The following is a 24,226-nucleotide window of genomic DNA, read 5'->3' as shown; positions in this document are numbered from 1 at the left end:
ATTGTTAGTGCTGTTAGTAGGGTAATTGTTTCCCTTGGGATTCCATCCGGAGACAACGACCGGCCATGCACATCAGTGTGGCTGAGAGCAAGAAGGACTCCCGAAGCACCTTGGATGCTGATGGATTGAACAGAAGCTGCAGGAGCCCTGGAAGTGAACCCACAGACATTTGGGGCCTCTGACTCTCTTTTGCTTCTCCTTCTCTCTTCCTGTCAGGAGCGCCGGGCGGCACAAATGGTGACTCTTTGTCTTCCTTACGGCAGGCAGAAGGTAATTTTGTGTAATATTAGATAGTCCGTACTTTATACACGATAATAAAGGAATCTTGAAACTTAAATCTTATGGTGGCACCCACTTTGCACTTCCAATGCAATCAGGCCGTTCCTCTCATATGGAAAGCAGAAATGTGCCCAGTACTCTAGCTATGATTTACAATGTTGTTTGATGACCTTCCTCCTCTTGCATTCTGTGTCTCTGCTACTGAAGGTAAGTACCCTGTATGAGTTAGAGTTGTGGAGGTACATGCATTACTGCTTTGCAAGATGTCAGTCAGAGCAACTATCAGGCAGTGCACTGTAAAATAAAGCTTGACTTGTAGTGGCGGTTACACTGCTAACTGAAGGATCGCACAACCAGACGGGTTGAGTTTAGTGAACAAAACTGATTTATTGCAGGCTGCCTGGCTGGTCTAATACTCCCAGCCCTGACCTGTCTGAGAACCGTGCTGGGGGAGGCGATGTCACCAGGGCATCACATGGGTCCCCAAGCACGGGCTTCTGAGCCCAGTGCCTAGGTCGGGGCTGGTTCACCTGCCTAATTGCTTACCGCCACGGACTTTTAGATCAGGGCTCATTTGGTGCAGCAGTCTTTGTGAACTTGGCGGTAAGCCACTTTCATGAACTGCTGCAGACTTAGTTGATCTGATTTTTTTAAACCTTTTGGAGTAAATGTAATTTCTAAATTGTTTGCACTGTAGGAGCTTTTCTTCAGTGATAGAATGAATATTTGAATGGCTGCACAAATAGCCAATCAAACAGGCTGCCTTGAACTTGATAGTGAACTTCAGAGAACTGATGGAACTTGCAGTCATCAATCTCTACTTCCTCAGGACTTTGTGGATGTTTGGTATGACACCAGAAACCCTGGCAAATTTTTCCAGATGTGTGGTGGAAAGTGTGCTGACTGACTCCATCATGGTCTGGAACGGGAACACAAATACCACTGAGCATATAGCCCTCCAAAAGGTAGTGGACACAGCCCAAGACATCACAGGCAAAACCCTCCCCACTATCGAGAACATCTACAGGGAATGCTGCCATTGGAGAAGCAGCAGCAATCATCAAGGATCCACACCATCCAGCACATGGTCTGTTCTTGCTGCTGCCATCAGGAAAGAGGTATAGATGCCACAAGACTCATACCAGCAGGTTCTGGAACAGCTGCTACCCCTCTACCATCAGACTCCTCAACAACAAACTCATCCAAGGACTCATTTAAGGACTCTTATTTGTGCACTTCATTGATTTTCTTTATTCTCTTTGTATTGCGGAGTTTGTTTACATTTGTTATCTGTTTGCAGTGCTCTTTATTTGTTAACATGTATATGCTATGAACAGTTTTTTTTTGCAATACCAATAATTGGTAATTCTGCCTCACCCACAGAAAAAAAAAGAATCTCAAGGTTGCATGTGATGTCATGTGACAATAAATCTGAAATCTAAGTATTCCACCACACTCACAACATTGGAGTTTCTGGAGGTGAGTCACTCATCACAAAATCCCCAGGAAGCAGGGCCTTAATGTAGCAGGCATACATCCTAATTGGGAAAGGTGTCAAGGTTAATAAAATAGGTGAATCCAAGAAGAAGCCATCAATGGCTGAGTTGCATTCATAAGAATATAAATTCAAAAGATCTGACAGAGATCCTGATCAGACGTGATCCCCCTTGTCTTGTCTGCTGGAAGTATTAAATGACTCCTGAGAGGGTACAAAACCAAACAAACAAACTGATCTTTGTTTCATGGGGGGAAAAAAAATGAAAGAAGTTAGATTTATTCTCTTTGGATAATTCTGAAGCAATTAAAAGGAAGTTATGGGTTTATGAATGAAACTGGAAAAAATAGCAGGATCACTTGTTTCACATTAGAAATTTGCAATCAAGATCAGGTGAAAATATTTCTGCTCATTGGTTATGATTTATCAAATAAGTTATCTGGATACTATCCAAACCAGCTGAACCATCAGAATTAAAGTTGTTTCTAGTGTCTGTTTGAGGGTTGGAAACAAGCAAAGTTAATACTTTTATCTAATTAATATACTTAACAAAGTTTAATTCTTTTGTTTTCAAATTTTATTTAAAAGATTTTTTTTAAACAAAATACAATCAACTAACAGCAAGAAATTTTTAGATACATAAAGAAAAACCCTCCCCACCCCTCCCAGCCCTTCAGCCAGCTCCTTTAAGGGGAGCCAAATACAAAAACAAAACAGAATATATAGAATATTTCAAAGTATTTCCAAATTCATATACTCCAAATAGGAAGACTACATATTAACAAAGAAGGAATAATTATCATGCAAGTTACATGTAATCTTTTCCAACGGAATACAAACTCTCCATTCATTATGCCAACGACCTATATTAATCTCCACATTATCTTTCCAGGTACTAGCTACACATTTTCATGCTCCAGATAATGCTAAATGTACAAATGCAATTTGAAATTTATCCAACCCAAATCCCTTCAAAGAAACCATATAGCCCAACAAAAAAATCAATGGGTCTAATGGTAATTTAATATTAAATAATTTTTCCAAGAACAATCTAATTCCTTCCCAAAATGGTTGTACTTTAACACAAGACCAAACAGCATGTAAAAGAGTTCCAGTACTTAGTCCACATCAAAAACAAGAATCCATATTTTTTCAATTTCACTGGAGTCGAATATAACTGATGTAAAAAAATTATAATTAACCATTCCATATCTTACATTCATCAATTTAGTTACACTGTCATGACACATAACCTCCCAAATGTCTTCAGGAAAAATATAAGTTAAATCATTTTCCCATTTAAGCCTAGATTTCTCCCATTCTGGTTTATCCATACCATCTTGTAACAATTGATACATATCTGAAATATAACTTTTCTTTGGTATAGAGGAAATCAAAGACTCAAATTTCATCAACATGGATAAATTCATCTCTTTACCATTATTATCTTTTATCAAAGCTCTGAGTTGATAGTACACGAATAAAGAATTTACAGAAATATCAAATTTCTCTCTCAAATGATTAAAGGAAAGGAACTATCCTTCTTCAAAGCAATCCTGAACTATCTTTATACCCTTAGAATTCCATCTCTTTAAATGATTATTAAACATTGAAAAGGGAATAAGTTGATGATGGTATAACGGAGTTTGAATTGATAGTTTACCCTTCGACCCTAAAACCATATTTCTTTTACCCCATATATTTTAATACCAGCATATTACATTCCTGCAATTAATTTATATTCCATTTAAATATGAACTGATGTACCTCAACTTCAGAAATACAAGCCATTTCCACCTTCACCCAACTCGGAGGTTGGTCCATATCCATCAATCTACTAACAAATTTCAACTGAGCTGCTTCATAATAATTTTGAAAATGAGGTAATTGAAGACCACCCAATGCATATTCCATGTAAGTTTATGTAAAGCTACTCGTGCTAATTTCCCCTTCCATAAAAATTCCCTTACTGCGCTATTCAAATCCTGAAAGAAACTCCTTGAAAGTAAACAAGGTATAGTCTGAAACAAATATTGGATTCGAGTAAAAATATTCATTTTAATACAATTTACTCGACCAATTAACATTAACAGAAGATCTTTCCATTTAATCAAATCCTTTTTTAATAAAGCAACATAATTTAATTTATATAAAGAAATAATGAAGACAGGTGGAGGATAAACCACTGTTTAGTAAGAAGAAAAACATCTCCAAAATATCTGTGTGAAATGTCTCATCACTGGAGAAAGTACAATGGAGACGGAGGAGCTGCAGATTTGGAACAGAGTGTGCTGAATATAGATAGGATATCTGAGGGGATCTTTGACCTTGTAAAGAATAGTTATCTGCATGTCTGTCTGTCTATCGATCTATCCACCTGTCTGCCTGTCTACCAATTATTGAAAAGGCTAGATGGAGGAGACCTGGAGAAGATGTTTCCAATAGTGGGAGAGTCGAGGTCCAGAGAGGAATGCTTCAGAATGAAAGGAAGTCTCTTTAAATCAGAAATAAGGAAAATTCACAACGGTGAATCTGTGGAATTGGTCGCCATAGACATTTGAGAAGTCCAAGTTATTGCGTAGATTTAAATAATACATTTTTAGCTTCTATGGGTGTTCAGTTATCAACAATTTTGTCTCACATTCTTCTAATCGCCACCTATTCTGTTGAAACAGCATCCAATCGATTTACATCGTTCAATATTGAATACATGACTCCAAATATAGTCAAACCGCCCCACATACATGGAGTATCACCACCTAAAGAGGTTCCATTCTGGTGCCTGGTCTGGACCGGAAACGTTGACCCCTCCACACACCGTTCCTTTCCCCCTTGACAGACGGTACTGCACCCGCCGACTTCCTCTAACTGGCAGTTTGCTTTTTTAAGTCCAGATTCCAGTCTTTTGTGTTATTCTGCTCTAATCACTTACTGTACCTGCATTTTAGACTTTGATTGCTTTATTTGTTTTTAAAAAATAGACATTGGAAGAAGTTAAAATTAAAACACATAATACCGAGCATCGAGAAGCTGGGAAAGGTAACTAATGAATGAAGCCCCTACTGATGGCGGGCCTTTAACCTGAAATAACTCGTCGTATTGCTCCACAGGTGAAGCCAGGTTCGCTGAGTTGCACACGTACTGTGGTTTCTTGCCTGGGAAGGAGAGGGGGCGCCGAGTTCTCCAGCAGGTGGCTATGTTCCGTGTGCCAGTGGTGGTTGCAAAGACCAGCCCATTCGTGGATGCACAAGGCAAGTGCGGGGAGGCAGGGACGCCAGCTGAGAGGTGGCACTTTAAATATTGCCGCGGCCGTGGTTCGCCGCACAGGAGAAGAGAGGCAATGGTCCAGCCGCCGGCTGACGGAGGCGTCGTCTCCGCTCAGAGGAACCTCTTTTAAACCACATAAGTGCGCCCCAAGGAGTGGTGGTCAACCCTCAGCGCTCGGCACAATGAGTACGGGAGACGTGTCCCACTCGGACTGGGAATTGCAGGAGTTGAACCAGTCCCTCAACGAGAGTGGAGAGGGCGCCGATCCCGACACCCAAAGCTCCCCGATCTTCTACGCTATCCCCGCCGTCTACGGACTCATCATCCTGGTGGGGCTGGTCGGCAACGTAACCCTCATCAAGATCTTCTGCACTGTGAAGTCCATGAGGAACGTGCCCAACATCTTCATCACCAGCTTAGCACTGGGCGACCTGCTGTTGTTGATAACTTGTGCTCCGGTAGATGCCAGCAAGTACATCGCCGCAGAGTGGCTGTTCGGCCGGGTGGGCTGCAAACTCATCCCCTTCATCCAGTTGACCTCGGTGGGGGTGTCGGTCTTCACACTGACGGCGCTCAGCGCGGACAGGTGAGTGTCCTTTCCCACTCCGGAAAGTCTTACGTAGTAAGGGGCAACTACCCTGAACGGGAAAACTGTCTTGCACTTTCTCCAGAAGTCCCTGGTGCGGCACAGACCTCCGTTAAGTATCGGTGAATGTTAACTGGTGCAGATCATCCCATCTGCTGCGTGCTGTAATTCGCGCTCGTGTATGTGTTTTAATGCCATCTTGTTTCCTTCACATATTGAAATGTTTGGGAAAGAGGTGCGGCTGGGAAACTTGCCCGGAATACCGTGGTCCAGTGAGCGGCGGCGCCGTGCACCGTGTGATAAAAGAAAGCGCTAGTTCTGTGTTCCACATCTCCGTGTGAGACCACTGTCAGCTCTCAGGAACTGAGGCCAGAGAGGATGGAGCGACAGCATTCGGTTCACACTGCACAAAAATGCAGGAGAACCTCAGCAAGTCACGCAGCATCTAAAGAAGCAAGGAACGTTTCGGGCCTGAGCCCTCCGACAAGCGATGAGCAGAACGTCTGAATAAGAAAGTGGGTAGAGAAGGGAAGAAGGAGCAGGGGCGAGAGGTCAGAGGTGGATAAGGATGGGAGGGTAGAGGAGAAAAACCCAGTCGCAGTAGATGGCCCCTGCAGATTTACAAGTTGCTTCACTTGGAAGGACTGTTTGGGGCCCCCAGTGGTGGTGAGGGAGGAGGTGTGGGCACGAGTAGCATTACCCGTCTGAAGCCGACTGGAGACATTGCTGTGAACTTAGTTTTAGCATTGCACCATTGTCACGGTCTCCTCTATGGTCTACCTCAAGCTGCTTCAGTCTTTGTAAGGCAACTTGCACTCCCCACTGCAGCCCAGTATAGGCAGCGAGCCAAGAGCCACAGAGGAAACACGGAAAAAGATAGCTTCCTTCATTTGTTGCGCTGATGTAGTAAAACCAATGAATCTGGCATTTTCTCGGAACTCTCTGTCGCTTTAACCCGCCAGGTGACAAACCAAAAAAACCGACTCACTCCGCGAATTCTTAGTCCTGTTCTATCATTCCTGATCGGACTCTTTGAAATGCCAAACATATAGGTGTTGGTTTCTCAGTGACCACGCGGAGCAGACTCCTGCGGCTCAAACTCGTGTTTTGGTTTCGCCAATGAACCTTGCAGTGCAATGTGAACAGAGACTCCATCGGCCAAAGGAGGGGAAAGTCAGCGAAGGAATTTGTTGGTGCTCGGGGAATCTGTGAGGACCCGATTCAGATGTACGAGGGTACATTCAGTCCTTGTGGGTGACCATGATGCCAAGGGAAAGTGTGCAGTGCACCTTCGCTGGGTTCTTCTCCGGATATTAAGCCCCCTTTCTGGCTGAAAATGATTAAATAAACCTAATAAAAGTGGCCATGAATAAGTATAGCCAGGCGGGTCCTCGGGATTTTGGAAGAACTCACAGGATTCAAAAAGCAAGAACATTTTGACTGCCGGCTAACTTCTGTGAAGATTTCCCTGTGGTCAGGCCCGGATTAAGGCCAACTGATGCCCTAAGCACAACCCAACAATGGTTGCCCTTCGACAAGACATTAAGACTCAGTAAGTGCTGAATGGGAAGTAAAAGATTAAAAAATAAATTAATTTTAAAAATTTTCCAGGCCAGACCCCAGAACTATATTAAATATAACCTGTTTTTTTTAAATATTTAACATTAAGTAACAGTGAACAATATAAGGTCATTATTAACTTATAACTAGGGGAATAGGAAAAAATGAAAATTGTGGGGCCCTAGGTGAACTGTCTGCACTATGGTAAATCCGGCACTAGGGGAAAAGAAAACTCTGCTGTTCCCTTCCCTTGTTTCTTTATTTTGCTTAATCCAGGTTTGTCTGTGGGCAAATGTTGTCGATGCCGATCTCAATAGAAATCAAAATGGGGCCGATGTGAAACTCGCGGATGTTTTACACCAGTATGGAAAGACAAGGGTTACTAGGTGTCTAAGTGATCTAGGTGTCTGCCGTGGCAAAGGAAGAATACACTGCGTATATCCTGTTTCTATGCTACACCGTGCCATGTTTGTTTAATCACGCGTGTTAAATTGATCGCTTACACGCCCTAATAACCCGAAACTCTCCATGTTCGAGTACAAATTGTTGGAAAAGACTGGCAAAACTCCTCTCTCCAGCCGGTTGCATTTAGGGAGATGTGTGGCATTTGAGAGAATAGCTGCGAAATTTGCAGTTCGTGCCAAATCCGCAATTCGGAATGAAAATGTGCAACAAGGGACCCATGACTGAAAGAAACGACACACAGCAATATTAAGACATTATTCGTCTCTGCCATGATTTTTAATCTCTCTTTGATAAGGTCGGTGGTTGAAGCATAACCCCTACTCTTCTTCTATTACTTCGCCTGATAAAAACATTCTCCGAGTTTCAGCAAAGACGGGGAACGTCCAGTCCACGAGTAGAAAGGGGGATAAAGTGGTAATACAACTCGGACCGACAGGGAGGGCACAGAGCGCACTTGGACCACGCGTGAACCAGGCGTGAAAGCAATACACGTGCTTTCAATGTTCGTGCTGTTCGAAGAAGAGAGTCCCTGCGATCGAAAGCCTTATTTTAACGCTAGAAGAGTGATCTTCGTGCCATTCGTCCAGCCCGCGGTGCAGGGTTACAGGAGGGAGTCGGCGGGACGGGCTGCACCCCTCCAATATCCGATTTCCAGAGCAGAACGCGTGATACAGGTCTTTGAACTTGCAGTTGGGCTGATGTTTTCACATCCTTGGTCGAAACAAATAGTTTGGATCAAATGGCAGAATTGCGCGACGATTAAATTATCACCTTCATCAGGTTGGTTGATGAAGTATGCGGGATATTTTAAAACAGAAACTGCGTCGCCTGCAAGAAGCTGTTGGTCGTGCGCGCTCGGACGCTCAACATCCGTTAGCAACTGGTGATCTGATCAGACTTGGAATAGGAACGAGCAAAGTGTAACAAACTTTTTTTCAAGTGGGAGAACCAATCGTAAGTAAGATTAAACTCAGTTCCTCGCGAGGCATTGCTGATTGGTTATGTGGACTGAGCCATATTTTTCTCATGGCTTAGGAGATTCAAAAGTGGCCCTTTTGTCTGAGAATGAAACTCAATTGATAAGTGGCAGGTTCTTACATTCACACAACCTTCACCTCAGACAGCGACTCTTTTAAACCCATTTGGTCTCTGGTTGCACCAGTCTGGGATATTTTCCAGATGCCTGTTATCTTATTTATTAACAGCTCATTGTGAAGGGACTTAAGGCCAAAGTTTATCATTCAGTATAAAGACGAATGTTAGCTCACAGCTTACATAACCTACACCACTCCCTCGTGCATAATAAACAGAACAAACCAATTCAAAACAAACATTTTAAAATATGCACAGAGAAAATTAATGGTGTATGTGTGTGTATTTATATGAGAGATATCTATAAACGGTGACATCTTTGTGGAACAAAATAGAAAAATAATTATTAGTGTCATAGAGATCCACCCTTGATTCCTTCTGTATTCTGGATTCAGTTTCATTGTAATGTCTTTTGGAGGTCACACCAAATTGAGTTCACATCTCTGTTGAATGTAAAAGCTCCGTTGGCACCCTACTCTGAAGCTTTCTGCCAGAATAGAGCCATAGAGCAACAAAACAGGCCCTTTGGCCCCGAGTCAGTGCCAATCATCAGCTAGCTTCTTGCAAAAAAAAGCAACATGAATCCCAAATCTTATTTTCCACACATGGTCATCAAACAACCTCCCACCTCTCCACCACCCCTCCCCTCCATCCATTGTCGGACTCTGGCTTTACCCTACCCTTAATTTAGTCTTTGTGTGTCATCTGAGTCCAGCGTGTTCGTTAAATGAAGTGATAGGAGAAGGTATTCTGTTCAACAATCAGTTTATTACACAGCACAAGAATAAAGCTTAACAGAGCTCTGGTTCAGTCGTTAGTTCGTAGGTCACCTGCACAGTGAGCTATTCCCCAAGACTGACCTCTACTGTCCAGTCTCTACAGTTTATATAGCTCAACCTTATATAGCTCCGAATCATGGGTCCTCTACTGGCATCACCTACGGCTCCCAGAACGCTTCCATCAGCACTGTCTCCGCTCCATCCTCAACATTCATTGGAATGACTTCATCGCCAACATCGAAGTACTCGAGCTGACAGAGTCCGCAAGCATCGAATCCATGCTGCTGAAGACCCAACTGCGCTAGGTGGGTCACATCTCCAGAATGGAGGACCATCGCCTTCCCAAGATCGTGTTATATGGCGAGCTCTCCACTGGCCACCAAGACAGAGGTGCACCAAAGAAGAGATACAAAGACTGCTTAAAGAAATCTCTTGGTGCCTGCCACATTGACCACCGACAGTGGGCTGATATCACCTTCAACCGTGCATCTTGGCCCCTCACAGTTCGGCGGGCAGCAACCTCCTTTGAAGAAGACCGCAGAGCCCACCTCACTGACAAAAGACAAAGGAGGAAAAACCCAACACCCAACCCCAACCAACCAATTTTCCCTTGCAACCATGCCTGCCTGTCCCGCATCGGACTTGTCAGTCACCAATGAGCCTGCAGCAGACGTGGACATTTACCCCCTCCATAAATCTTCGTCCGCGAAGCCAAGCCAAAGAAGAATGTGAGTGGAAAGAAAAAGGTTGAGAACCACTGAACTAAACAGTAGAATATAATCATGTAAGCTTTCTGACCCTTTACCTTCTAAAGTTTCTATTTCAGCTGATTTCTGGGGATATGGATATGCTCACATACCTCTTCAAGCTAGGTTGCTTTGTTTTAAATAAAATATTCAAGTCACCAGCACACTGCCTCAAAGCACACATCCAAATAAGGACAGGCATTGTTTCCTGTAAAAATTCCCAGATCTATCTGGTAGTTAACAGCATGACTCCCGATAGACTTCCCCATTAGATTATCTGAATTATTTCAGACAGATGGCAGATTTTATACAGTAAATATGTTAGACATCTCTTTTTTTCAAAAATAAAACCTGCTGCAATTTACCCCATGTGACATTTCATTTCAGATGCCCATATCCTGTGATTTATCCATTAAGACCACAGTTACATTGCATCTATTAATGTCGGATCTATGTGGATGTACAGCTAGCTTGCAGTTACACAGCTGGCAGTTTCTCATTTACAGATGTAGCAGCAAAAATATTTGAACCTACAGAGCTTTAAGTGTCAAACCCTGTTTTAAAGGAATAAAATTAAATAGCACTGAGTGAAAAGCAAAATAAAATAATTGGGTGGGTGAATCAGAGTTGTTCAAAATGATGAGCTTAAAAGAGAGATCAAATTATTATAAATATGTTCATTTGATGACAAATTAACATTTGAAACATTCATCTGTTTCAGGAATGAACTGGAAAAAGTTCAGGAAGGGAATTCTAGCAGATATAGCTTGGAAGATTGGTGGGGCCCACAACAGTGGGGATGGGGGCAGGGCTTTCAAAAGCTTGCAGGGCAACAGAAAGTTGCAGAGAGGCAGAGCTGGACCCTGAAGTGAAGTGGTGGCAATGGAAAACAGGGCAATCAAAGTATATTACCAAGTGAGTGATGGTTAATTACACCTGAGAATGTTTGTCAGATTAGGGGCTGCTGTCTTGACCTGATGACCTGTCTTGATCTCAGCATAAATGCTGCAATGAATTCTACACAGAGGTGAGAGTGATCACTTTTGGTATTATGGAGGCTTAGCAGCTATTGTAGAAGCCCTATTAAAAATGAAGGCAATGGGGTCAGAGGGAAATTTGTTCAGTGGTTGAAAGTACATTGTGGTTGTTCAGTGGCAGAATGGCACATCTTATAGAGTTGCTGATTCACAGTTCCAATTCCAACAGCTATTGTCATTGTAGACTTCCTCACTGTGTGTATAGAGCCTACAGACACACTCACACATATTTGTGTGTATGTGTGTGTCTGAACAAATGTCAGTATAAATATATATACACACATACAGAACATGCATATGTTCATGTACAGATACATATTCATATGTTTTTTAAAATGCAGATCATATGAAATGAATTGCCTCTAGTGTGTAGGTGAACAGTAGAATTTGAGATAGTTGGTGGAAATAAAAATGGAATTAATGTCAATGGGTTCTCAATAATTGGTGTGGACTTGGTGGGCTAAACTGCCTGTTTTCCAACCATGAACTCTCTATTACCTCTATTTCACTGGTAGACACAGCTACAGGAGTTCCTCAGGAAAGTGAGGAACTCTAGTAGTTGTGCCATCTTACCCATCATCAGATATTTAATCAATAAAGTCATTTCCTATTTACCAGCACAACTAGTAACTTAATTACAGTATTATCTTGTCATCCTGTATAAAGATGAGCTGAAAAATAGCCAATCAGTGTGCACCTTGCCAGCAATATCATCTGGAAAATAGATAAAGAATTGACAAATGGGATTTGTTGACATTTTGTGCCATACCATTAGAATGTTAAGTATGCTTTCCATTAAATGGATCTTAATTTAATATAGCTAATCCTTGATCAAAGAGCAAGCATAGCAATAAATTATCTCCTCCGAGTTCTTTGAGATCAATCAGTTGAACACACTTCACAGAACAGATCTCACTGCTTCAGTCTATAATCCTGAAACAGTTTGCTATGGCATAATTGCAACATGACTACATGTGTAACTTACACAAAACGAGTGTGTTGAAGATGATAATTTATTCATTCCTTTTAGATAATATTGATGCTTATGTGATGGCCTATGACACACATCTTTGAGTGAAACATAATGTGAGAACTCAGTCCCAGAAGTTGATTGGTCTTTTCAGGGGTGACTTGTTATATATTTGTGAAAATATTGTCAACAGATGATAAAACAAAGGTTGCATATTACATTCATTTCAAAGTTTGTAAAATGATGGCTGTAACCAACAACTGTCTTAGTGAAGCAACAACTGTCTGAACTTTCTCCGCAAAATGCAAAAGACCTCCTTGCTTTCATTATCCATCATCTACCTGCTCTGAATAGCATGATAACAATTCACAAATGTTGGGAAGAAAATTGGTTTTGTTATAGCACCATTATTTGAATGATGCAACCAGCTGCTGCAAGCTGGCTTGTTGATGGAGATGTTTCTATTGTGCCATTTGTGAAAGAGGGAGCAATTTAATGTACAATAGAAGTGTGTTTATAGTACAGTGTGATCCCATGACCCAAAATGTTTGCTGAGGAAAAATACCCATCACAGAGCATGAAAGAGATAAGGTAGCAACTTTACTGTCACCTTCTGATAGAAAATTAGGAACAGGAGGATATTGTTTACCTCTTTGAGTCTGTTCTGCCTTTCGATAATTTCATAACTGATCACTTAAATCAATGCCTAATGGGAAATCTCCAGGTGAAGATGGGTTTATGGTTGAGTTTTATAAGAAATTCCAAGATTTATTGATACCTTTATTGACTATTATTCTGCTGATAATATTACAAAGTTTAGATATCTCTTGCAAAATATTTATCAAACTAATAATGTACCAATGGTTTTATCATTAGATGCTGAAAAAGCATTTGATAGAGTGGAATGGAGATTTTTATTTAAAGTGTTGGAAAAAAATTTGGACCAATATTTATTAGTTGGATTAAGGCAATATATAAAAAGCCGATGGCTAGAGTTGTGCAGATATCATCACCGTTTATATTGGAGAGGTCATCTAGATAGGGTTGCCCTTTGTCACCAGCATTGTTTGCAATGACTCTTGAACCTCTGGCTCAATTAATAAGACAAGATAGTAATACTAAAGGCATTAAAGTTAAATGTGATTAATTTAAAATTAATTTATTTGCGGATGATGTTTTGATTTATTTAACAGAACCAAAAGAATCTTTGAGATTTTTATATGACAGATTGGAAAAATATGGAATAATATCTGGTTATAAAATTAATTGGGAAAAAATGAAATTTTGCCATTAATTTGAAGATGATATAAGAATATTGTTAAATTTAAATGGTCAGATCAAATTAAATATTTAAGTATCAAAGTTGATAAAAAATTTTAATAATTTATATGAATTAAATTATTTACCATTATTTTATAAAATTAAGAATGATTTAAATCAATGGAAAGATTTACTGATAACATTAATAGGTAGAGTTAATTGTATTAAAATGAATATTTTTCCATCTGTTCCTTGTAAAATTCCTCAAAATACTTCTAAAGATTTGAATTTTATAGTTAGGAAGCTTTTATGGAAAGATAAAATGCCAAGAGTATCTTTACAAAAATTAACGAGGAAGTATGATTTAGGAGGTTTACAACTTCCGAATTTTCAAAATTATTATAAGGTGGCACAATTAAAGTTTATTAATAGAATGTTTGATTTTGAAACTCAATTGGTATGGGCAGATATTGAAATAAATTGAATTAATGAGAATAAAAGGGATCAATTTGTATATAAATGGAATTTGAAGTTGTTATGTAAATATAATTCACCAATTTTGATGCATTTGATGGAAATATGGAATAAGATAAATGAAAAGATTGGTACACGTGGTAAAGTTTCTATGAAGATACCTTTGATTCAGAATAAACTTTTTCCTATTACAGTTAATTATCAACTTTTGAAAATATGAGATCAAAAAGGAATTAAAATTATACAGGATTATAATGAAGCAGGTTATTTTATTACTTTACAAAGAATGAAAGAAAAATATGAAATACCATTGAACACTCTTTTTTTGTTATTTTCAAGTTAGAGCTTTGTTAATGGATCAATTTGGGAATACTATGAGGTTACCTAGACAGACTAATTTTGAAATGTTAATTACTGATGGTGGAAAAATATTATATCAGAAATATGTGCATTATTACAGAATAAAATGTTTAAGCCAGATTTACAAAAATCTAGATTAAAATGGTAAAAAGATTTAGGAACATAAATTACTCAGGAGGATTGGAGAAATTTGTGTAAAGAGAGCATGACAAAAATAGTGAATGTAATAGATTAGCTCATTATAATTTTATACACCAATTATATTTAACTCCTAAGACATAATTTACTTTCTATGGATTTATGTTTTAGATGCCAAAGAGAAAAATAAAAGTTTTTACATTCAACATGGCTTTGTGAAATGGTGACATTTTTTCAGATGTGGTTTAAGGAATTTTTACAAAATATTTTTAAAGTTAAATTCCCAGTGGATCCATCAATATTTTTGCTAAGTAATATTAAAAAGATTTGTTTGGAATTAAGATTAAATAAATTTCAAATAGCATTTTTGAGATTAGCATTAGCAGCTGCAGGAAAATGTATTGCGATTACTTGGAAAAACCAAATAAAACTGAATTTATTTCGATGGCATACAGAATTGAGATCTTGTATACCATTGGAAAAAAATAACATAATTTACGAGATCATTATTTTTGTCGGTAAGTATGGAGCCCTTATTTAGATTATATGGGCTTAAAATTTTCAATACTTCTGCCTTGGTGTGGTGAAATGCCTCAATCCACAGTATTTATTTATGTCTTTATAGTTTACATCTCCTTTCTTTTCTTTTTCCTTTTTCTTTTAGAAGGGGTAGTTAAGGGGTGATTTTAGGTAAGGGGTATATAAAGGGGAAGGCTTTATTGAGGAAGGAGGGGATAGAGGGTTTTTGTTATATGCCATGTATACTTATTAATACATATTTTGTATTGTGTCTATTAACTTTATGATTCATGGTTTTTTTAAAATGTTAAATAAGGTATTTAAAAAATGATAATGACTGACCTATAACCTAATTTTCCAATTTTACCAAATTTCGCTTGGTAACAAAACTAAATGCAGACACATTTTCTAGCTATTACTTTTATGTTGTTCTGTTCATTTGAAAATGATTATTTACAATATCTTTCCCCTTTGAGACACTCACCCAATGCAAATCTTTCAAAGCAAATTGTTCAAGGTGTCACTAACTAACTGCCTTATTTCCATAGATTACAAATACATCAGTAAAACTTTGTTAACTCAAGATGCAAGATTCCTTTATTGCTATGTAAACTAATACACAAAATGTAGTAGTACACGTAACACATCAACTTTTGCCTGCAATAAAGCCACACAAAGATGTGCCACTAACACTGCCTGAAGCCCAAACAATGAGAAAGAAAAACAAAAGAGACTGTGGACTGATTTGAGAAAATTCAAAGTTGTGAAGCATGCTCTTTTAAATTAACTCTTCCTTTTATTCAGAAATCACTCCATGAGTTTTTTTTAATCATTAACTATAAACTGTACACAGGAAGAAAGATATGAATACAAAAGAGAAATGTAAACAAAGAAGGAAATGTAAACAGACTGTGCAATACAGAAGATAAATGTTCAGTAAATTAAATAATGTGCAAAGTAGGAATCCTTAAATGAGCCTCTGATTGAGTTTTGTTTAGGAGTCTGATGGTGGAGGGGTAGCAACTGTCCTGAACCTGGTGGTACAAGTCTTGTGGCACCAGTCGAGTGGCACCTATTCCTCTTTCCTGCTGGCAGCAGGGAAAACAGCATGTCCTGGGAGATGTGAATCCTTGATGGCTGCTGATGCTCTCTGATGCCAGCATTCCATGTAGATTTTCTGGATGATGGGGAGAGTTTTACACATGATGCACTTGGCTGTGCCTAATACCTTTTGCAGGGCTTTCCACTCAGACTCCCTGCCCCCCACTGGCAAGAAGTACCGGAGGTATATCAGTCACAATGCCAAGGAGGCAATGGACAGACTAGACTTATGAGGGCACTTGACTGCACCACACCACCTGGGACTTATTTTTAAAAGAAAGGATGAATGTGGTAAAACCATTTGTTAATGTAAATACCTTGACCTTGTATGTTCGACCCTGCTCTCACTGGCCGGCTTTTGACTCTTCCCCTTCATTCCCCAGTTTGAACCTGGGTCAGTGTGAGCCAGCAATTCAAGGGATGCTGTCCATCTCTAGCTAATAAAAGCCTTCAGTTCCTGTATTTCAGTCTTTTGGTTAATTGATTGTGCATTAGGGACTAAGAACACAGCCCTGGTACTCTGGTACTAATGGAGATTGTGCAGGAGAAGTTCTTGTCAATTTGCATTGATTGTGGTCTAGAGGTTAAGAAATCCAGGATTCAATTACACAGTGAGGTTTTGAGACCTTTAACTACTTTTACACTTATCTCTCTTTGCCTTTTACCCCCCTCAAAATCTCTCATCAACATCTTAATGTTGTTGCAAACTTGGCCTCATCCCATCAGAGATGTTTGCTTCATCCTATCTATTCCTCCATCTGATTTTTTTTCTAGTTCTCAGGAGGGAGGGTGAGCAACCAGATGTCATGGTCCATGTAGGGACCAATAGCATGGGAATGAAGTTTGAAGAGGTCCTGCAAGTACAGTTTAGGGAGTTAGGTGCAAAGTTGAAGGACAGGACCTCCGGGGTTGCAATCTTAGGATTGCTACCCGTGCCATGTGCTTCTTTGGCTTGGCTTCGCGGACGAAGATTTATGGAGGGGGTAAAAAGTCCACGTCAGCTGCAGGCTCGTTTGTGGCTGACAAGTCCGATGCGGGACAGGCAGACACGATTGCAGCGGTTGCAAGGGAAAATTGGTTGGTTGGGGTTGGGTGTTGGGTTTTTCCTCCTTTGCCTTTTGTCAGTGAGGTGGGCTCTGCGGTCTTCTTCAAAGGAGGCTAAAAATAGGAAGGGGGACCAACATCCTTGCGGGTAGGCTTGCAGGTGCTGCTCTGGGGGGGGGGGGTTAAACTAGATTTGCAGGGGGAGTGGAATTAGAGTGTTAGAACTGATAGTGTGATGGAGGAGGATAAGGGTCATGTGAGGACTGCATGTACAGACAGAAATCAGAGGTTTGTACATGATAGGAATGTTCTCAGGTGCATCTACTTCAAAGCAAGGACTATTGTCAGTAAGGCAGATGAGTTTAGGATGAGGACTGGCTCATGGAATTACGACATTATTGCTATCACTGAGACTTGGTTGCACAGCAGCGTGTAGGAAGGACAGCCCAGAGGGCTTGTCTACAGATGCCATATGGATTGAGCTGATAGGATTGTATTACAGACAGCCCAATGGTCAGAGAGAAATGCAGGAGCAAATCTGCAGAGAGATAGCAGACTGACGTAAGACACAGAAAGTTGGGATAGTAGGAGATCTTAACTTTTCACATATTGACTGGGACTCCCATTCTGTGAAAGGGCTGGATGACTTGGAGTTTGTCTAATGTGTTTAAGTTTTCTTTTTAAAATATCTTTATTGAGTTGAATAAAAAATAAACATACACACATACTAATCCAATACATGGGCTGAACTATATGAAAAGACAGATAATTTGTATTTCTCAAATAGTACCTTAATTATACATATGTAGTATAAATTCTGTGTGCCATTCTTAATCAAACCCATTTTGTCAAAATATCTCAAATAAAGAAAACTAAAAAAAGGAACACCCCCTCCCCATTAATCAAACCCCTCCCTTTAACAAGGTTAACTTGCATATTTAATTTACAAAAGACCACATTCGGACAGGCTGCATCTATTGGAAGAAAGACAGTGTCACTTAGGGTTTTTAGACTGCAGGCATGTAATGGCACAATCAACAAAATTTGCCGTTACATGGGCAGTCCATAAAAGGAAAGTGCAGGAAATTTTAGTCACTTCCTGCACCATGATTGATCCTTCAGGACCCCTACTAATTTTCGGAGGTGGGGGGGGGAGCCTGCAGTCTAAATTGCATCACAAAACTCACCTCATGAATTCGACATACAGCTGATGAAGCAGGCCACATTGCTCCACATAAAAGCACTGGGACTTAAGGCATGCAGTGTAAATTACTACAAGGTGAGTAATTATGTTAATTTATGTTAGATTTTTCTGACATTGCCCTCTAAAAAACACTAATGTTTCAGATCAGATACCATTCACCAAAGCTGAAAAGGAAACAAAAGAAGCTTATAAAGCTGAGGGATGAATCTAGTATGACTTTATGGGCAGTGAGAGAAGGGAATGATCAGGGAGTGGGGATAAAAGGTAAAATATGGAAGTTGTAAAATGTAGAACATGAAAATCTGCTGTTCAGCAGGTCTTGGTATGTGTTCCACTCCCAGAGATAAAAAAAAGGAAGAGAAAAAGATCAAGGTGAACTTCTGTCACAGATGATATAACTGATAAATTAAGTGAAGTTGTAGAATGCACTGAGCAAGGTCAGTCAATGTTTCGGGTCTGGATTCTTTATCGAGACTGATGTAACATATAAGGGGGAAAATCCTGGGGAATGGGACAATGTGATGGCGTATAGGAGAGACGGAAAGAGAGAGAAAGCACTGGTAGTGGATGAGAAGAAAGTTTAGCGAGACGACAAGAAAAAATAGGAAATAGTAATAATGATAAAGTACAAGAGTGGGTAAAGAACACTGGATGAGGCCAAGAACACTTTCTGTCTAATACCTTGTCACCCTATGGCTCCCTCCCCAGGTTCCTTCCCCCTTGATACATGTAATATTACACCCTTTTCTCTTTAGTCTTGATAAAGGAACCAGATCCAAAATGTTGACTGATCATTTTGACCCATGGTGTCTGATCTGTTGAGTTCTTCCAGCAATTCTTTGTTTGCTCAAGATTCCACCAGCTGTAGTCTTTATGTTTTTCTATGGTGCGGTTCATTATCGAGTCAAGAAGGCTGCAATATGCCTAGATGGACAATGAAGTGCTGACCCTCAAACTTGCAATGGGCTTCACTGTATTGGTAAAAAAAGGCCACATTCCGATGGGTCAGAGTGGCCGTGGCATGGGGAATTGAAGCGGCAGGGAAAGCTGAAGACCGGTGCCCTGCATTATTTTCTCCAATGTAGTCTCATCATTATGTGAGTTCTGGTGAAGTATCTCCACCTGAAATATTGACCGTTTCTCTTCCCGGAGATGCAGTCTGTCCTGCTGAATATTTCCAGAATTTTCTATTATATTCATTCTGTTTTTATTGTTTTCAATCCCGCTCTTCAAAAGATGCAAGTCACAAAGAGAAAGTAATGAATTAATTGCACATTTAATGGACCCTGTGGCATACATAACAGCAAAGGAGTTAAGAATTCCAGAATAATGTTTTGTTAATAATGTCTCATTGAGAATATTGTAAGATTTAAATGACTGTTTTATAATATCTGTATATTACACTAATGGCCATATCTGATTTGGTGAGTAATATGTATCATAATATTTTATTGTTCATTTATCTAATTTAAGATATCAAACAAAAGTGAATTTCCATTTTGTGTTTTAGGCCTCTGGCAGTTCCGATAAAGAGGATGGAAAACACACTATGTACAGTACTCCCATACTAATCAATAGGAGCAGATTTGTCATCAGCGTCATCCTTTCTAACAGATTAGGAACAAAAGTTGAAGTTTTATTTAACCTTTCTGCTTTAAGATAAATTAATGTGAATATTTTTTCGGGCAGAGCTTTCTTGTAATTAGCACACCTACTTTTTAAAAAATATTTTATTTTTCAATTTTCCAGAAATATATTCATACAATCTGTAAACTTTTATGCACATCACATATATTAAATGTTTACAAAACAGAACAAAATATTGCCCCTTTTTCCATCCCCCTCCCACAAATACAAAAACATCACTTCACACACTGTCAGAGCTCTCATTTGTTTTCAAGATTTTTACATATATACATTGATACATTGAAGGGCCAAATTTATAATTGGACCCCTACATAATCCAGATGTGGTTGTCATATCTTAGTGAATGTATCATATTTATTTTTTATGGTATAAGTAATTTTATCCATGGGTATACAGCTACGTATCTCCACGGTCCATCGGCCAATAAGTAGGGAAGAGTCGGATTTCCAAGTGATTGCTATACACTTCTTGGACACAGCCAGGGGCTACTTCAACAAAACAAATTTGAAATTTAGTCAGTTTCACTTCCATAAAATTGCCCAGAAGGTATAGCTCTGGGTCGTATGTGAAGGTCACTCCTGTTATTTTTGTTAGTGTTTAAGCGATATCATGCCAGAATGATCTTACCTTCACACACAACTATGTAGAATGTAGGAAGGTTCAAATTTCAAATTTTGATTTGTGTTGTTTTTGTGGCGCAAGTTATAATAGTTGATGTAAAAAGTTATATTGTACCAATCCATATCTTGCATTTATCGTTTATGTCATACTATTCAGACACCAATCAGACCAACATTCCTCTGGTATTATAACTCCTTGATCTAACTTTCACTTCTTCCTTGACCTTTGTAGGCCCGGATTAGTGCTTTCCCCTTGGAGAACAAAATGCATCTTAGTTATATATTTAGGTGTATTTCCCAGTCAAAGCATCCCCTCCACTTCATTACTTGAGGGTGGGACAAATGTGGGAACCCATCTCTCTCACAGAAAAGACCTTAATTGAAGAAAGCAGTGGAAGGTTCCATTTGACAAATCATATTTCTGTTTTAATTATTCAAAGGACATACGTTAGCCCTTCTTCCTAACATATATCTAATTCCTTTTGCATACCAAATATTTAGAATTCTATTACCCAAGTTCATGGGCAATAGTTAATTCTGGCTCAGTACTGCTTTTGGTGATGTCCCCACACTTTTTCCAATACTCTGATTGAATGTTAATTTGGCAGGCTCTATTTGAATTGCATTGATCATCCTTGATGTCTCCTCCGCTTTTAATTGACATGACAAAACTTCATGTGTTCTATCTCCCAATTTGTAATACTTCTGCTTTGATTTTAAATACTTATTTTTTTCTATTTTATATGGTTATAATGTATTATAGTCCAATTTTTATTTTCCAAAATTTTGTATTTATCTTTCGAACCTGTTCTTTGGTATTCTTTTTCCAATTCTGTGTTATCTTTCTCCAGACCATTGACCTCTGCCATATGCTCCTTCTTTGTTTGGTATATGAAATTATCTGTCCTCTTAAATAAGCTTTGAGAGTATCCCATATTTTAAAAAAAACTATTGTTAGTGGAGGGTCAATTCATTTCACAAAACAATTCTATTTGTGCCCTAATGAAATTACTGAAATCTGTCCTTCTCAACAGTGTGGGATTAAGATGTCAGCTATAAACACTCTCTTGCCTTTCTCACATCGTTATTGCTAAAATCAGCAGAGCATGGTCAGATAATAACCTGGTTAGGTATTCCATTTCAACCACTCTGTGTTTTTTCAAATGTGCAGACATGGAAAAAGATCAATTCTCGTATAAGAATTGTGAACTTTTGAGTAGAATGAATAATCTCTCGCCCTGGGGTGTGACTGTCTCCATACATCTATCAGGTTTAAATCCTTCATGAAAGATAAAATAACTTTCTCAACTTTTGGCTTTGTCATTATCTTTGCTGATTTATCAAGGATAGGATCTAAACAAAAATTAAAATCTCCCCCAACCAGTACATTTTGTCTTCCTTCTACTGTTTTTAAAAAGACATTCTGTATAAAGAATTCATGATCAAAATTTGGAGCATAAATATTCATAAACTTCCAGGATTCTTCATATAATCACGAATGTTCCATTACAAACCTTCCTACTGGATCAATGGATGTGTCTTCAACCAACACTGGTGTATTTTTATTAATTAAAATTGCTACCCCCTTGCTTTGGAATTAAAAGAGGAGGATATGACTTGTCCCACCCAATCCCCTTTTAAATTTATTATGTTTCAGTTTTGTAAGGTGTGTGTTTGCTGTAAGAAAATTATATATCTCTTTTCCTTTATACAGGTCTGTTTAAACTGTTAATAACTAATAAATTTTAATGTTTTACTCATATTCATAGTTACACATATCCAGCTCTAGAATATGAGCCTTTTGATTATCCATACAGTACAGTGATTTTCCCTTTTAAAAAATACGTCCAATGTACCTGCTCTGATGGTGACGTATACAAGAAACCCCGGAAGCCCATGGGAAAAGCCTATGGTGCCAGAACCCTTCCCTTTAACTTCAGCAGCATTTTGTAAAAACTCTCCTTTTTCAGTGCCATTAACTCACTTAATTTGGAGTATCTGCCTTGCTACTATTTTCCTAAATTGAGCTCTCCTATATACATTTCCGGTCAAAATTATTCAAAATATAACTCTCTTTTTACTTTTATCCAGACTTTAGCATTTACAGTTCACTTTGTCTTTCTCCTGTTCTTCTTTCTGGAGTTCATTTGTGGGTCCCCCTTATAATTTTTGTCGAAACTTCTCTACTTCTATTGGAGATTTATAAAATCTTCGGGGTCCCTCTGATACATTGATCCTCAGCGTCGCTGGCTATACCATCGAATATGTTATATTCCATTTTCTCAATTGTCTTTTAACACCATCATATTCTTTGTTTAAACAAGTTTGCATTTAAATCTAGAAAGAATAGTAGTTTTTCACCGTCTGACACGATTTGGCCATTATTTTCCCTGTCTGCTGCTTTTAATGTTGCTTCCCAATCCCAGTAACTTAAAAATCTTACCAGGATCGGTCAAGGTCTTTGATCCAACTGTTTTCTGGCACTGAGGTTGGTCCGGTGAGCTCTCTCCACAAGCAGGCTCTCCTTGAATCTTCCTGCTCCCAACATTCATGGGATCCATTCCTCAAAGAAGCTCATCGGGTTGTTCCCTTAAGTACCTTCTTTTAGTCTGATGATTTGGACATTATTTCTTCTACTGAAGTTTTCAATATGGTTAATTTTATCTAGCAGCTATTGTTTATCCTGTTTCCATTTCTTTGCGTTTTCTTCCAGGGTCTTTAGTTTGTCACAGGTCATTATCAAGCTGTTTTCGACTTGGCCCACCCGAGTTGTTAGGTTTTCAATTGCCGTCAATATCACCACTATTTTTTCTGCAACCCCCCTCAGTACATTTTTCACTTTAGAAAATCGTCCACTCAAAATCTCCATCTTTTCTAACACTTTTTGAAGATCTTGTGTCAATCCCCCCATCTCTTTGGGTTTCTTCTGACATTATGGTGGCACCTTCTTCACCACTCCCTTGTGGACTTTCTGTTGATGAATCTCAGCGACCTTTGAGCTTCCTCAGGTTATTTTGGGGTTTTATTTTTCTCATCTGTCATTCTTTTGTTTTTACAAAAAAATTTTTGATTTGGTGACTTTAAATTGTCCTTTTAATCAATCTTCACAGAGAGCCCTTCCAACCCAAGTCTACCTAGGTCCGTCGCATGGCCACACCCTATTAGCACACCTACTTGAGTGTTTCCTCAAATATATTAAAGAAAAATCACAGCAGCTGCTATATTTGTCCCATGTACAACATGAGTATTAGTGAGATGTATTTGTTGTTTACAATAACCAATGCACTGGTTCCATTGTTTCTTTAAGATGCCCAGCATCATGAATTAAATGGATGAAGTCAACGGTTGTAGTTCCAGGATAAATCACTCAGTACATTTGTCAGATGTACAATCATGGAATCACAGCACCAAAGCTGGCCATTTTGCCAACAACTTTTTCAATAACTAACACCCAGAGTGACAGTAGCAAATACCAGAGGATATGTGTTTAAGGTGAGGGGAGCAAAGTTTAGGGGAAATGTCAGGGGTAAGTTTTTTATACAGAGACTAATGGATGCCTGGAATGCATAGCCAAGGGTGGTGG

General features: G+C 39.1%; 1 protein-coding gene across 1 annotated transcript in view; it reads left to right on the top strand.

Moving 5' to 3' along the window:
* The first annotated feature begins 5,223 nt into the window (after positions 1-5,223).
* The window catches only part of grpr (gastrin-releasing peptide receptor), a 65,319-nt gene continuing 46,316 nt past the window's right edge, over positions 5,224-24,226 (top strand). The window contains exon 1 of the mRNA XM_069889921.1: positions 5,224-5,627. Within this exon, the coding sequence (XP_069746022.1) occupies positions 5,224-5,627 (404 nt within the window). The remainder of the gene's footprint in view (positions 5,628-24,226) is intronic.

The sequence above is a fragment of the Narcine bancroftii genome, chromosome 7 (assembly GCF_036971445.1).
Source record: "Narcine bancroftii isolate sNarBan1 chromosome 7, sNarBan1.hap1, whole genome shotgun sequence".
Taxonomy (NCBI): Eukaryota; Metazoa; Chordata; class Chondrichthyes; order Torpediniformes; family Narcinidae; genus Narcine; species Narcine bancroftii.
This window is presented reverse-complemented; position numbering and strand designations above follow the sequence as displayed.